Below are 16,183 nucleotides of genomic sequence, written 5' to 3'. Positions count from 1 at the left end.
TATAAATAGAGGTTTTACGGTCTGTTTCTTTTGAGGTGAGTCTTTAAGCCTTCTCTGTCCATTGTAAAATCCCAGGTTTTCCCATGAAAATGCTGAAAAGCAAATTGTCCTAATTGCTATTTCTATGTGTCCGTGGGGATGCGTTTAACAAAAAAAAAAAAAAGACAACCACTCGACTCTCCACCCCGCCCCAAACAAACCAACCCCAAATCAGAAATTATAAAAATGAGAAAAACTCTGTGAAAGTACAGCATAGTCTGAAGAAATTTTTTATGGTTTTCATGTTTTCCCCCCCAAAAAAATTGAAGACGGGTAAATTTATCTAATTGTTGAACTTTGAGGAAAGTAACGAATAAAAGCATTCATTTTTGGAAGCTATGGAGAAGTTAAGGTTTTAACTCTCTACCCTGTACTACTGAAGTTAATTTTCTTTTGCATAGAAAGTAGCAAATGTTAGCTGATGAGACTTACGGTATTAGAATTGTCTTGAAAATCTATTTAATCCTGGACCCAGACCCAATTATTGACTAAGAAGCTTCTTTAAAATGTATAAGAATAATTGCTTTTTTGGGGGGGGGGGTTATGGTAGCAGAGTTGCTGACGCTGTGTTCTAGAGCAGTGTGACTTCTTGATGTCTCACAAAAGATGGGGAGAAGCATTTGACACTGACAAAATATTAAAATTAAGTCTTCCTGATTTAAGAATCAACTTTTTAAATGGATGAATTTCTTATGGCAGTTGTGCACTAGAATCGAGGGAATATATTGGGAGTATAGAGTAAATTATGAGATTTCTGTTTGTTTCTGGAGGAATTTTTTTCTGCAGATCTTGATGAACTGTCAGAATATAGAATAATTAGCAGAAGTATACAGGGGACAAGCTACACATGGGCATTTTACCATCCCTGTTTTTTTTAAATTTCTTTGCCAGGTACATTCCCCCTGACAAGAGAGAAGAAAATGATCAGTCAACCCATAAATGGATGGTGTATGTCCGAGGCTCTCGGAGAGAACCCAGTATAAATCATTTTGTCAAGAAAGTTTGGTTCTTCTTACATCCCAGTTACAAACCTAATGACCTGGTAGAAGTGAGGTAATAAGGAGCTGTTCCAGTTGTCACTATCCTATTTATGCTTGCCAGGCTTACAGTGCCAATTGTTTTTTTTTGAAGTTAGCACCTTCTTGTCCTGGTTTTGTGTTTCATGTCTTTCTTTAACCTCCAGCTTGGCTTGACAGACTCTCAAAATAAAAGCAGAATTACATTATTTTTTGTATCAAATGTGCCAAACATTTCCTTTTTTTTGTACTGGTGAAAGTTATCTATTGCATTTCCCATGTTATCCCCGTGAGTTTGTACATCTGTATGCATTATGCTGTCTGCTGTGCAAGGTGCATTTGGAAAGATGTTCTCTACCTTCCTCCCAGTGGTACGCGGAAAAGAAAGAGAAGTTTCAGAAAGCTGTTTTACCTGTAGTTTTAATTGCGTACGTATGTTTGGGCAAGTTTTATCTTTCTCCCAGGTATTTCTGTACTGCAGTGAGATCAGTGGCATTGACTTCATGGTTTGTGGAATTAATTTCCCATCAGTGTCACGGTATTGCTGCTACAGAAACAGGGCAGTTTCTCTGTCCTCACCTAACCTGTAGTCAAAATTGTGACCCTGTTGTGATCAGCAGGCTCAGTTCTGTGTTTGCTACTGCAGGCAGATGTCCTGTCAGTTTTTCATTATTCTTCTTTGGAAAAGATGGTCCAAAATGCTTCATGTTTTCCTGAAGAAATTATTCTCTTAGGGTTCAGTTGCCTGCCTGGAGGGAAGTGGGCAGAACACCTCCATACAAAATGGCAACTTAATTCTGGCAAAATTAAATTGGCTGATGGGCAACTCCAGAAAGGCATATCTGAGATAAGAAGTATTAGTGCTAGCTAATGATTCTGAGAAGGTGATGCCGACCAGGATGAAAACAAACTCCTTTACATTTCGGGTATAGCATACTAAATTAGACTTGACTGCTTTCTTTTTGTGCCTTTCTCAGTTTACCGTTATCTGATGTCAGTGCTGTTTGTCTTCTGTTTAATCTCCTCTAGTTAATAGATTTCTTCTAGTCATACAGCTCTAGTCATTTCAATGAACATTTGTGTTCTGGACTAAAAAGAAGTTAGTGTTTTGTTTCATTGCAAAACTGCATTTGGGATTTACAACAACAAACTAAAATATTAAAGGAAAAAAGTGATGGTAAATACTAGAGATAAATCTGCCCTTCTTTTTCAGATTAGAGAATGACATTGGTTGAGTTAGCTTTTCCTTGTAGTCTGTATGTTGTTTCATTGGCCTTACATGAAGCGTATGCCTTTTTACTACGAGACAGGGAACATCAGAAAGAGATGGCAAAATGTTGCAATGAAAACTCACCTTGGAGCATTGTCCTAGGAGCTGACTTGCTTTTTTTTTTTTAAAGCAAGTATTTTTTGTCATTACACAGTCTTTTTTGTGTTTGTTTCCCATAGTCTTTCATCCAACTGTTACACCATTTCCTTCTCTGTCCACTTGTGCGAAATAAAAGCATGTTTTCAGCTGTCCCCAGAATTAGAATTTGTGGGTTTGATTGCATTCTCTCTGTCGTGAACAGTAGGCCTAAAGCTAGCTTTGGTTGTCAGTTAGACAGACAGTCTTTAGCTTTCTGCAAAAGAGGTAGGTGAAAGCTCTACCTGTTTTGCATACAAAATGTGAATCGCCATTTGTTTCCAGAGAACCTCCATTCCACCTGACCAGGAGAGGCTGGGGAGAATTCCCTGTGAGAGTCCAGATACACTTCAAGGATAGCCAGAACAAGAGGATTGATATCATACACAATCTGAAGGTATTTGAACAGAATGCTTGAGAGAAAGGCAATTAAATGAGCTCTGCATAATCTCTCTGCATGATCTAGAAGAGCATCTGCTTGTGTGTGTGTGTGCTTCTGTCTCTGTATTTTTTCCCTGCTGTTCTTTTACACGTGAACAGTTGAAATGAATAATCAAAAAAGATCCAGGAAAGTCCCTTACCTTGCCTATGTTAAAGGCCATGCTGTAGCCAAGGAGCCCAGCTTTGCAGAAGCAAAGCATTTACCTATTGTTCCCCCTACAGCGTGAGATTTTTAGCATGCTCTCCCTGGCTTTAGCTTGACAGGTTGCTGCAGGGCTGTCTTTCTGCTGGCAGTGATTGCTGTAACTGTTGTCTTCCTTCCACACCTGCACGTACCAGCTAGAGATTATCTCTGATGGTAGAGTGGGCAGGGAGAGGCTGAGATTGCTGCTCCTTCCTTCTGGACAGAGCCTGCTTTCAAATCATTCACCTGCCCTGTGACATTCAATAGGATTTATAGCATGCAGCAGCCCTGGTAAACTAGGCCAATCCTTTTGGTTTTGTTTTAATTAGCAGTGCCTAGCATTAGAGGCATTAAGTCCTGGGCTGGTTTATTTTCATGTGAGCAGCATGATTAGTTTTATTTAAGCCCTACCTGCAATGATGGTTTTCCTACTAATGTAAATACCGAGTTGTAACCACATATGGAGACAGTAGAGAAGGTTGAAAATGTTCCCCTGGAACTTGGGAACGTTTAATGTAGACTATGAGAAAAATGTGTTTGGAGAAAAATATGTGCCTTTGAACACTTGAAGCTTTTAAGTTGATGCAGTTTGCTTTGTGCTTGAATCTCGTTCCTCCTGTGTGGGCTAGCTTCCTTCACAGAACCTCCAGTGATGCACTGCACCTCTGTGTGGCTGTGTGACTCAAGTTTCTGCTGAACTTCAGAAGAAATCAGTAACAGCATGGTGGGTGTTGTGCAGCCTACAGAGGAAAGCGGAGCCAGTCTATGGCATAAAAAGAACTGAAAATATTACTTGTCGTGCTTTATAATAGAAGCATTCACGAGAAAACTCTCTGATGCTCATACCTGGCAAAGTAGTGTGAGGATCTTGAGTCAGCAAATCCATGCTGTTTATTTCTTTATTTAGACCTCAGGAATTAAAAAAGGATGCTCCTCAAAGGCTATTCTTAGACTGAAATAATGTCTCCCCAACAAATCTCATTTTCTTCAGCTTTTTTGCTCCTTTCTACTTCAGTGTGGGCTTTGGGTTGTGGTTGACTTCTTAGCAGAAGAGGGTCCTTAAATAGCGCACGTTTTTCTGGCCCCATGGATTCAAAACCAACCTGATGCACTGCTGCTTGTGTGATGTAGTTTCAACTCCTTTCAAACAGATCGTACTGTGAATTCTAGCTAACATGCTGCTCTGCATTGGTTAATATAAACATATTCTATTGCTTTATCCAGTTGGACAGGACTTACACAGGCCTGCAGACACTCGGCGCAGAAACGGTGAGCCAGCTGGTTGTGGGATGGATGTTGTACTTTGATACCCTTAAAGATGTTTAGAAAGAAAAAGATAGAAAGGAGTAAGCACGGAGTCAGACCCATTTGATTTCACAATTTCTGGAATGTAGGTTTTGCTCTTGTTAAGTGAAATGATTATGACACCTTGTCACTGTTCACAACAACAATCATTTTTCCCTTCCTAGTTCAGAGGAAACTGTTTCCAGCTTTCATAAAGAATTTAACTTGTACTGCAGTTTTTTGTTTCTTTTTGGAGCCTTTGGTACCAAATGTCTTGATTTGCTTTCTAATGTGCTACAGATCTCGAACATCAAGAATTTAAATTAAAGCTAGCTATTCTGCTGACAATATGCAGTAAATTAAGTAAAGGTCTGCCCACGTCAACATTCAGTACCTTCATGGAAAATTAACTCTGAAAACTTTAAATAAAAGAAATGAATGAATTACTCAGTTTGTTATATCCCTGAAGTTTTAATATTTTTTTTCCCCTGTTAAACTCTAGCGAATGGAAATTTTTATTCTGAAATAGCATTGCTTCAGCTTTTCAATCTGTAGAGAAATCACCGTAGGCATTTCATGTTAAAGTTGAATGTACATTTTTGAAGAGTAGATGATGTAGTGGTGCCTTTCTTGAGGACCTTATCAAAAAGGCAAGCTACAGTTTTGTGCCTGTCCCTAAGGAGCTTACCTGGAGCCTGGGCTCTGTGTTCCTTACAATGTTTGCTATTCAGATTTCCCTGGGGACTGAGAGATGCTCTGTTTTACCATGGTGCTTTAGTGTTGTAATATTCTTGTCTTAGCCCTGGGGAGCCTCATGAAAATGGATGGAAATTTTATGCAGAGTTTGGGGGAGGAAGGGGAGAGATTTCCAGACATTTAAAATAATAATAGTTAAAACAAAAAGGCATAGTTGTTTTCACTATCTTTACCTAACTAACGGATATTAATGTCGTCTTTTCACCTGCTTCTGGAAGGTAGTGGATGTGGAGCTGCATAGGCATTCACTCGGCGAGGAATATCTTTTTTCCCAGTCTTCAGAGTCCGACCTTTCTGATGTTCCTACATCTTTACCACTGCCGTTGAGTATCCCAGCACCAGTTAAAGCTTCTTCACCAATTAAACAGCTGCGGGACTCCAGCCCAGATGCTTCTGCAGACAAAGGTAAAGCAAATGGGTATTGGTGCGACTGGAATTCTTGGAACGTCTTCTGGGTACTTTCTCTTAATTGTTCCTTTGGCTTAAATGTTGATACCTGCTCTTTGCTTACCTCAGACAATTCTTTCCTTAATGTACTAGGAAACATAATTTAGGAATCGTTATCATTTATTTGATTTTTTTTTTTAATCTGGAGTTTGTTGAGCGAGCTCTGTTTTGTTAAATGTAGTGAATGTGGAGCATTCGAATGCAGCATGCGTAGTTGGAAAAAGGTTGTTGAATAGCACTTGCAGTTTTGTTCTTGGCAGACTTTTCAGAGAGCTTTTAGGTTTCTGAATGTCTTGGGGACTGTGTATTCATTTAAGGAATTAGTCTAGCGGTGTGTTCAGTTGTATTTGTTGGTTCCTAACATGAGATGAGTTTGAGAAAAACTTTTTATGTAACTGTGATGGTGAAAGTAGAGAGTGGAAGACTTAGTGTATATTTGTTGGTCTCATTCCCACCTGTAAGATCTGGAAATGCAGTGCCCACTGCAGTGTGCTGGCAATTGATGCTGTAGCATCATTTGAATTGCCTGAAACAAGCTAGGTACTGGCCACTTGAGCACACTATTCTGATTTCTGGATCGTGGGAAGTAGGAAAAACTGTGCCTCTGATAGTGTTTAACTTTTTTTTCTGAAATATATAATATTAAGACAAATCTCAGTTAACTGCTCAGAGAAACAAGGAAGTCTTTATAGTTTGCATGATTTAGTGAGAGAAATTTGCTGGAAACAGCAACTGTATATTTCAAAATACGATCACATGCAACACGGTTTCATTCCTTTAGTAATCTATCCTGAATTCCTGTGTTAAAGGAATGGCTGTAATGCTCAGGTCTTGTATGTTGAGCTTTCTGCTCAGTGGTACAATGCCAGGGGCATTGTCCTGGCTTAGCAAGAAGAATGCTGTTTAAGTTCAGTGTTTTCTTGTGGCAGCACAGCCAAAAATGGGGAAATGAAGCCAAATTTTAAATGCACACCCTTTTATTAAAACATGAAAATGGGCAGCACCTTTAGGTGGAGAAAGGAGTTAAAACTGCCTCTTTCTTAGGCTGAATGGCAGTGGCTTCTCTCATCTCTTTCTACAGCAGATAAGACTGATTCCTTAGCCCAGGTCAGAAGGCAGCGGTTGGTTTCCTTGTGCTCTTACTCCAAAAAATGCACTGCAAGATTTCCTGTGAAGGAAATTCTGCCTTAGTTGTGTGAAACCCTGTCTGTGGACACAAAACTATCCACGGCTTTCTGTCAGTGGAAGAGTCTTTTCAAGAAAATGTGTAAGAAGTGGCTGATGACCTACCAAAGCTGAACAGGCTGTGTATGTTCACATTTTATTCTTTGGTTCAGAGACAAACCTGACAGATGTGCGCAGAAGGAACTCCCTTCACCCCTTTTTCTCCCTGTTGAGCACTGCCCACCAGTTGCTTTCTCCTTCCTTCCTTCCAGAGGGTGTTTGTCATACGTTAGTTTTGTTTGTGTAGAGGAGCACAGTAAGGAATTAGATGTCTCAGCCTAAGATCTATTTCTCTTCTTTTCCCTGTTTTAATCAGGATTCCCTGGGAATGCTGAAACCGAAAGACATGCCACGTTTTATTCCCTGCCATCTTCGATAGAACGGACTCCCACCAAATTAGCCACCCAGAAAGTTCCCTTTGGCTCTCATGGAAATTCAGCCTTTCAACCCATTGCAGCTAGCTGTAAAATAGTGCCTCAAGGTCAGATTCCAAGCCCTGCAGAGTCACCCGGAAAATCCTTCCAGCCTATCACCATGAGTTGCAAGATTGTATCAGGTGAATGTTAGTTTACATATCTGAGTGCTTCACCCTGGAAAGCAAGAGATTGGGCAAGCTGGACTTGGTTTGTGTCCTTCCCCTGATTGCCTGCCAGTGTTTGAACATCAGGCAGTAGGAAACTAGCGTAAGGAGCTGAACACGCTTGTTAATGGTCGAGGAAAAAAACCCAAGTGTGAAATGCTTCGCATGAGATCAAAAGTGGGATGAGAGCTGTTCTCTCCCTTTTCATGAATGCTTTTGGGTGCGAAAATGGTAGTCCTTAGCTGGACTGCTACCCACAGAAAGGCCCAGGCAAGGACGCAACTTCCATGTGGGCTGTTTATATGTGGGAAAAAGCCGTTCTTCTCCCTCCCTCTTTCAGACAACGGGGATGGATTAAGAAGAAATATTTTTCTGATTACTTGGCAAATAATTTTCAACCTTGTTCACTCAAATGGTCCCTCTTACACTTGCAATATCTCCTCAGATGGAACAACTTTGGTCTTCCTCTTCCAGACATCCAGCCTCTGGATTAATTTTTCAGCTGACTGCAGTGAGCAATGTCATGCTCTTTTGATAGTTTCCCAACCAAACATGATCACGGTGCTGTTTACTCACTTTACATACAGTCCCTTCCCTGCCTGGGCATGATGCCATCCACTGGATGATGTTTTACATCAAAAAGTTTTAATGTACAGCTCACAGTGTCACATATTATTAAGCTGAAAGATGACCTGCTACATCCCTTCATTTTCTGGTGTTCAGGTTAGAGAGGATGTAGCACCTCAGGTGATCAGTGTGTGTGATTTCTGATGATCAGCTCGCTCCCAGCTCATTTTCCTCAAGAGTGCTTTTTTGTTCAAAATTTCAATATTTCTCCTTGATATCTTCAAAGTGCTAGTGATTTATATTTGAACCTATGCCAAATGTTTTCTTCTTTCCCAATAAGCTCTACTCCTAATCTTCTTTCTCCAAGGCTGTCCAGAAAGCACTAATTATAGTGCATCCTCTCTTTCTTAAAATCCTTGGACTATTCTTTGTTGCTCTTTGCAATTTAAATGTTGCTCTGCAAAATATTTATCCAAGGCTCTCTGTCTGCTGAGAAAAATCACCCCTTTCCTATTTCAAGAGCAGCTTATAAGACATAGAGAATTTATTTGATGAGCATTTATGTTCCATTTTAATAGTCAATTACTGCCAAGAAAGCAGATTGACAGGCACTTGAAGTTTAGCATGCTTGCTGCCTTCTTTCTCTGATGACTTTTCTTGCCTGTCCTTATCTCTGCATTTCTTGCTTACCCCCTTGTGCATCTTTTTTCTTCTCTGTTTTTCTCTCTCTCTCCTGGTCCTCTTACCCAGAAGATGCACATTCTACAGTGTTTGCTTTCAAGGTCGTCTGCTGTAATGAGAGCAGTGAAGAGACAAGAGTGGTCTGGCCTGCCTGCTAGCTGCTGTATCACACGGCCTTTTGTGTGAGCTGCTTGGTTCTTGGCTTGGGGTGCCTGCAGCATGGGCTCCAAGAGGGAAAGAGAGCACACATCAAGGAACTCTGCTCTCTTTCTTCTTCTCATTGGGTGGACCGGACTTGGCAGTGAGAATGATTTACATGATGATAATCCACCTCAGGATTCAGGGGTGGACTAGGTAGCTTCTAAAGTTCCCTTTGAACCCTGTTTGTCCTGGCAGACAGAGAATGTCCGGGGTAGGTATGAGCCGTAGTGCTTTACGCTTCTTTTAACTTTCATTCTATTCACCCTTTCTTCTCTAAATCCTAACATTTGTCTCAGGCTGGGAAGTGCATCCTCAAAGATGTTCCTTCTCTAAACCATTTGCAAAAGTACTATTGCTGTATTTTTGTGTTCTCACGACATTTATAAGATAGAAGCATTGGACTTTTTTTCTGAAGGTTCTCCAATATCGACCCCTAGTCCATCTCCGCTACCTCGTACCCCAACCTCCACTCCGGTGCACATGAAGCAAGGCTCTGCTAGTTCAGTCATTAATAATCCGTATGTTGTTGTGGACAAGCCTGGACAGATGGTTGGAGCAGCAGCCACAAGCACAGGTGTGTAGTGTGATCAAAGAAGGCAGTGACTTAGTCTTACCCATTCAATTTGCTCTCCCTTTTAAGTGATGACTGCAGTAACTGCATTTCAGTCTGTGCTGTACTCAGAGTACTCAGCAAAGGAAGAGTGGCGGTGTTGCTTGAGTGTCCTGTAGTGTGGTCGAGGGTATGGTGGAGTTTAACACGACTGACTCCCTTTAGGGAACAGCACGTGGTGTAAGCCTGAAGTGAATTCGTAGATCTCTGTTCAGAGAGAGCCTGTTCTGTACAGCCAAAAGGGAAGGGGAGTTAGAGGTTGTGATGAACGGAGGTTTTAACAGAAATGGCGCGCAGGTGCTTGGGTGGGGACTCTGTCTTGGGCATGGGCAAAGAGCATGGGGAACTGGCAGCAACTTACGGGTCTAGTCCTAAGTCCTGTGCTGTAAGTGTGTTGAAATGGTTGATAGAGCCAGGTTACCAGGAGAACAGATGTTAGTTTTTGTTGCTGCTCTCAACGTCTAGTTGGTCTGAATGCAGCCAGTTTGGATTCCTGGTTCCGGAATTCCGGAACCGGGTTCCCTTGGTGCGTCTAAAGGGGACAGAAGCCCGGGGTCAGGAGGGGAAGAGGACTGAACCTCAGGAGACTGGGTGATGGCTGTGGTAGTCAACTGCTAATCTATGTGGAGGTGCTGGAGGAAAAGTCACTCAAAAGCCATTTATTTGTTATGACTTGTGGCCAAGAATGGCTTTCTGAGAGCACACTTGTTTGTGTACGTGTGTGCTTACCAGCAATGGTTCTTCAGAGCCGTGTGTTGAACTGCAGTGTGCGTGTGACACAAAGTGTTCGTTGTGCACGGCTGTAAAAATAGATCTCTTGGTAACATTCCCTTCTTTTTTCTGAGGGAACACAGCTGCCGTGTTGTGCGCATTTTAATTTCATTACAGGGGGATTTAGTAGGGAAAGCATAGCTGAGTGTTTTAAGTGTGTTTTGGGGCTTTCTTGGTAATGCTGAAGCTCTTTTACTGATAGGGTTTTTATTTTTGTTTTGCTTTTTTCCTGTTTCTTCCTTACCTCCAGCCTGACTTTGTTCTGCATACATGGTTTGTCATGGTTTGGGTAACTTTTGTGTTCTCATAGTAGTGATTTTTGCATGGAGGATAAGATCTGTAGAAGTACCAGGTGGTTTGGATGTGCAAGTCTTAATGCCACTAAAGGTGCACTTTCCCACTACATCAGTGTTATTTAAGTACAGACTGGCCTGAAAGAAACTGCCTGCTGTCTCTCCTTCCCCTTGTATTCCTGCCACTTCCCTTCATCCTACGTGAGCCAAATCAGATCAGCAGCAGAGCAGAAAATTAAAACCTTCCCCTCCCCAAATTGTTTTGTTGTCGGGATAGCCACGTCACTAGACCCCATGTGGAACAAGGGGAATGTGGGACTGGGCTTTGGGAGTCGGGTGGGATTGAGGGTAATGTGTATGAACAAAGTCACCAGGGTGTTTTTGATAAAACTGCTGATCGTATTTAAAAAAAGGACTAAGGTCTGAAGCTTCATGTTTTGTGTGAGCCAGCCTTTACAAATCCCATTGTTTTGAGAAATGGCTGCACAGTTTACTTTTAAATGTAAGTGCAGTTTGTAAAACAACCGTGTGAGAGACTGTGACTGTGTTTTCATGTGTGATCTGTGGCATCTCTTAAACAAATGGAGCTACAAAATCAAACCTGCAGCAGTAACCAAAGTGCTGCTGAGTAGCAACAGGTTGTATTCATACCCTAATAATACAGGGCCAGTTCAGCACTGACCTTTCATTCCAGAACTCCCCCACCCATCTCAGGTGCAGGACGAGGGTAGTGCTGTGGCACAATTTTCCAAGAGCAGCATTTTTCAGACACAGGAGCTTGTCTTTGTTCTTCGTTTTTAGTTCTTCCTCTTCCCTACCTTGCTCTGTCCATTCGTCTGGTTACTCCTCACCCAGTGTCCCTCCTTTTCTGACCTTCCTTTTCCCTCCCAGTTTCCTTCAAACCTTCCCAATACCCGTGTTTAAGGCTAGTGTAGGTTCAGAGGGTTTCTGGGCAGTGGAGGGAGCTACGTTTGCATCAGCAGATTCTGCCTGGAATCTCACCGGTAGCTGCTATGCTCAGTCATCCAGGAGTTACCCGACCCTTTGCAGCAGACAGCTCTGAGTTGACATGGGCAGTGAGTTGTCTGGGGCGTGGATCCTGCACGTGAAAATTGTGCAGCAGCTGGCCTCAAGAGTATCACAGAGCCACGTTGGGTTTTAGGGCCAGCTGGGGGGAAGTACAAGTGAGAAACTCTTCAAACACTGCAAAGTAGTCTCCTTTTTCATTTCGTACAGGTGATGGAGACAAAGACCTAATACATTTGTAATGAAAATTGACTTGTTTTGTGCCCATGCCAACTCCCACTGATGTACCGACCTTGTTATGTGTACCTCATGGACAATATAGATTCGGCCCTTACCTGAAATCTGCTTTGTTTCCCGATGCACAGGGAGCCCAACCAGCAAACTGACAAATGTTTGTCAGGCTTCTCACAGGACTGGATCTCCTGTATCAAAGACCCATGGGAGCGGCTTTGTAACCTCAGCTGTCAAGGTAATGTTCTTATTAGGTGTATACTTTCTATTTAAAACCCAGCTTCCTATTCAGTAGGGCTTTTTAGTATTATGAATTCTGAATTTCAGGCAACTCTTTTGGTCCTCATTTCAGATGAGGATTTACTCAAACAGCTGTACCCCTGTGAGAACATGGTGGTTATACAAGATGATAGCGTTGATTCATGCAGCTCTAATTAAACTTGCCTACTCCTCTGTTTAAAGGCACCAATTTTTTGCTTTTCTACAAGGAAATCTGTAAAGGGCACGGCTCGCAAAATGTCTTATCTGTCAAGAGAGCTCTTCTCTAACTGACTTTGATCTTTTTCACTCTGTTAGTGACAGTATATGATTAAACCAGAGGTGCCTACCTCAAAACCTCCACTTGGCTCATTATCTTGTGCAGCAGCTTTTCCTAGCAGCCTGAAAATAGGTCATTTAATGGCTTTACAACTGCCCACATTTAGAAAAATGTTCATGTAAACAGTAGAGTAACTGAATGTATAAACAAACAGTGATGAATAAGGTTCGCGCTTCTAGCTGCAAAGCCCAAAAGGTATGAAACTGAATTATCTCAGATAAAACCTCTTCCACGTCTTGCACAAGGAACGGTATTTCTGGCAGGCAAGTGGCGTAAGTGAGGTTCTTTTTGAAAGCATCTGGTGGGTGTGCTGCTGAAAACAGGAGCGTTTCCCTGTCTCTGAGTCACAAGGATATTAGTGCTAGATATGGTGGGGAAGGGGCGGAGGTTTTTCAGTCAGCCTGCAGAGAGCAAATCGTTTCACATTTGGAACTGAAATGCTTCCTACATCTGTTAAGAAAAATTTGTTGAAGATTGCTCTCAGAAACAATTATTTTGGAGTAGCATTTTAAATGTCAGGTGTGCAGCTGGCTATTCTGCTTTTAAGAGCCTGGCTATTAAGGATTTTACATAACAATGTTAAAAAAACATTTATTTTTCACTGGTTTGGGACAGTTCTTTCTGTAAGGTTTTAAGTGAGTCGAAGTAGGTGCATATCATTAATAAAAGTTGGAATCTGTATTTCCAGGGCAATGTCAGTTAAAATCTGAAGGTATTTAAAAAATAATAATCATAACTGTAAACAGAAATATATTTGATTTATGTCCATATGTTTCCTGGTTGGTGGAAAAGTGATAATTTGGTGATTTCTTCAAAGAGGGTGGGATGTCTGATAGTTCAATGTGACTTTAACAGATTGTGCTTCACTTATCACTTTCTCATCCCTTCACTATATGGAAGTTTTCTCAGTATTTTTTTAAATGACTTATGCCTGTGTTTCTTTTGGCACTTTAAAATGCCCAATAGGCACGTTGCTCTTGAAAAGTCTGGTTGTGCCTCTAAACTTATCTTCACACCTTTTCCTGTTTGCTAGCAGTTGTGTAGCTATGTGGTGAACCAGAGCAAACAACTCCTCTGGTTGAAAAAGAACCTATTTTCAGCTGCGTGTGTCAGCACAAGGAAGATGGCAGGAGCACTGGTTTAGAGTCTGAGGCCTTTTTGGTCATGATCCAACCCCGGGATGGACTAAGTAGTTGTGAAACCAATCTCAGAGTTCACATTGCTTGTAAAAGAGTACAATTATCTTAATTAAGCAAAACATAACAACGCCAGACTTCCTCAGATGCACGTGACGTGTCAGCCAGCCTCGGACTGAGGAATGACAGATGCACCATTTTGCAGGTGTAGAAATGTTTTTTATTCCATTTAGTTAGGTAGCCTCGCTGTTTGTGCCAATGCACGAGTTCTGCTTGAAAAGACTGTGCCATCAGTATCTGAGATAATTTTGCTTGCAGATTAAATTGGATATATATATTTTTTTTGTGTTCTCCATAACTTGTTTCTTCTCAGATACTCTTCTCTTTATGAGACTGGGCATAGATTGGCAGAACGGTTGAGGTTGGCAGGGTCCTCTGGAGACCATGCAGTGCAACTTCTCTGCCCAGAGCAGGGTTAGTTAGACCAGGTTGTGCACAAATGTGTCCAGTTGGGTTTTGAGTATCTCCAAGGCTGGAGAGGCCACAGCCTCTCTCAGCAGCCTGTTCCAGTGTTCAATCACCATTAAAAAAAAAAGGGGGGGGGGAACAGGGGACGGGAAGAAAGAGGTTTTCCTTATGTTTAAACAGAATTTCTTGTGTTTCAATTCATGCCCATTGACTCTTGTCCTTTCATTGCATACTATTGAGCTCTGTCTGGCTCAGTCATCTTCACACCCTCCCGCAGGTATTTATTGCACATCGGTAAGATGCTCACTTAGACTTCCCGTCTCAAGGCTAAAATAAGCCAATTATTAGCCTGCCTTAATTTTACAGCTCTGAAATGCTTTGTATAAAAAGCTGCTGGGGAACATGTGTCAATTTCTTTTATTTGTGTATGATATGGTAAGAAACAGTTACTGCTGTTGGAGATACAATCTAGAAAACAAATTTTAATTAAGCAAATTATATTAAGTATGTTACATTCTTGTTACATAAATGTTGACTGATTTTGGAAGTGGCTTATTTGTACAGGTAATTTGGGATCGCCCAGCTTGTCCATGCTACCCTCTGTTACTAATGACTTGTTTTCTTTCTTTTGTTGGATGTTTCACCAATTTTTTTTTGGCCACATCTTCCTATTTGCAGCAGGAGGATTCCCTGTTTGCCACCATGCCACCCCTTTGTCCCATTGGGAGTCATTCCAAGGTGCAAAGCCCCAAATCAGTCACTGGAGGACTTGGAGCTTTTACAAAGGTATTCCTCTTGGCTTTTGTGCCTGGACAAGAGCACAGTATTAGCATTTCATGCTGACTTTTGCCACAGACTGTATAACTTCCAGTGCATGTAAAACTTAACTGGAACCAACGTGTCTTGCTGCCGAGGGCTCTCTATCACCTCTCAAAAGATGTATCTTGACTTCTTTTCCTGTGGCTCTGCTGTTCCTGTGGTCTTTCTTTTCATCATCTCTTTCATCCTTTCTTGTTTTCCTTTGAATCGCTGTCATATTGAGGCTGATTTTTAAAGGTATTTTTTGGTGGGATACAGAAAAGTAGTCAGTAGAAGATCTGTCAAGAGTTTCTAACAAAATGCTCTAGTGATTTCTGAGTGTCAGATGTTGCCATTTGTGAGTACATTTCCCTAAATGTTAGCATACTGAATTTAAGGCTTTGGGCAATATTTGGTGATCCAGCTAAAAAGCTGAAAAAGTGCTTCCTACTAGTTACAGTATTTACAGCAGTCTACAAAAAAAAAAAAAAAAAAAAAAAAAAAAAAAAAAAAACCAAATCAACAGCCTTTCCTGAGTTGCTGATTTTGGTGATTAGATTTAGGGCCTGTTCCAGAGAAACACATAGTCATGTTGAGCTACACACAAGAGGATAATATGATCTTTAACCAGTTACAATATCTACATCTGGTTATATCTACACCTATAATATTAGCTATAATTTTGCAAGATAGAGGGAAAAAAAGGGTTTATAACATGTTCTGAGCAGGAAAATACTTAGGTATTTGAAACCTTAAAGTGTTCTGGCTCCTTCCTGAGATGGAGATGTTAGTGATGTTAGTATGTGAGTAGAACTAGTAGTTGTAATACTGTTACCACTGTCTGTGGTTCTTTAATTTCTGTGAGCACCTTTCAAATTTGGAATGCTCTGTAAGTACAGATCGTCTGCACACTTTTGTGCTGGGAGCAGCCCTCATATTAGGTTTGGGAGGTGAGTTACCCCTGATGGTGTTTGAGAACCACATCCAAGTTACTCGCTGTTGTGTGCCCTTTCTTACAGACAGGCTGTTCCAGAAATGACTCCCAGTCATTTAGAGTTGCTTGTTATTTGTTTTTCTGTTGTGGTGGCGTTATTTATTTTTTTTCTTCATCTCTAAAAGGTGATAATAAAACAGGAACCAGGAGAGCTGCCCCAGCAGCCCCAGCTACCAGCAACAGCGACAACCCCGCAGACCTCTGTGCAGCAGTATGTCACTGTAAAAGGAAGCCACATGTTAGCCTTGTCACCGCAAAAGCCAGTCGTGAGCCCAGGCGAGGGGACGGTGCAGTCTAAGGTATGAGGCACTTGGGCATCTTTGGGTTGGTGCAGGCCATCTGTTGTGTAGTTTCATTGCAACACCTCGTGCTTCTCCTGGGGGTGTGGAGTTAGTTCCGTCTCAGAAAGAGGCAGGGGCACCCCGACTGGCTA

At 41.6% G+C, this 16,183-nt stretch overlaps 1 protein-coding gene across 4 annotated transcripts in view; it reads left to right on the top strand.

Moving 5' to 3' along the window:
* YEATS2 (YEATS domain containing 2) overlaps positions 1-16,183 on the top strand; it is a 49,684-nt gene that overhangs the window by 8,519 nt on the left and 24,982 nt on the right. For 2 of the 4 annotated variants that reach the window (XM_080604840.1, XM_080604839.1), the window contains exons 7-15: positions 931-1,092; positions 2,746-2,857; positions 4,310-4,354; positions 5,344-5,530; positions 7,113-7,352; positions 9,241-9,399; positions 11,891-11,994; positions 14,637-14,744; positions 15,876-16,049. In XM_080604840.1, coding sequence (XP_080460966.1) covers positions 931-1,092; positions 2,746-2,857; positions 4,310-4,354; positions 5,344-5,530; positions 7,113-7,352; positions 9,241-9,399; positions 11,891-11,994; positions 14,637-14,744; positions 15,876-16,049 — 1,291 coding nt within the window. The remainder of the gene's footprint in view (positions 1-930; positions 1,093-2,745; positions 2,858-4,309; positions 4,355-5,343; positions 5,531-7,112; positions 7,353-9,240; positions 9,400-11,890; positions 11,995-14,636; positions 14,745-15,875; positions 16,050-16,183) is intronic. The other 2 variants (XM_080604841.1, XM_080604842.1) reach the window with 2 other exon arrangements.

This window comes from Anser brachyrhynchus (genome assembly GCF_964034855.1).
Source record: "Anser brachyrhynchus genome assembly, chromosome: 9".
In the NCBI taxonomy this organism is placed as follows: Eukaryota; Metazoa; Chordata; class Aves; order Anseriformes; family Anatidae; genus Anser; species Anser brachyrhynchus.
The sequence above is the reverse complement of the archived record's forward strand: the minus strand, read 5'-3'. Positions and strand labels throughout refer to the sequence as shown.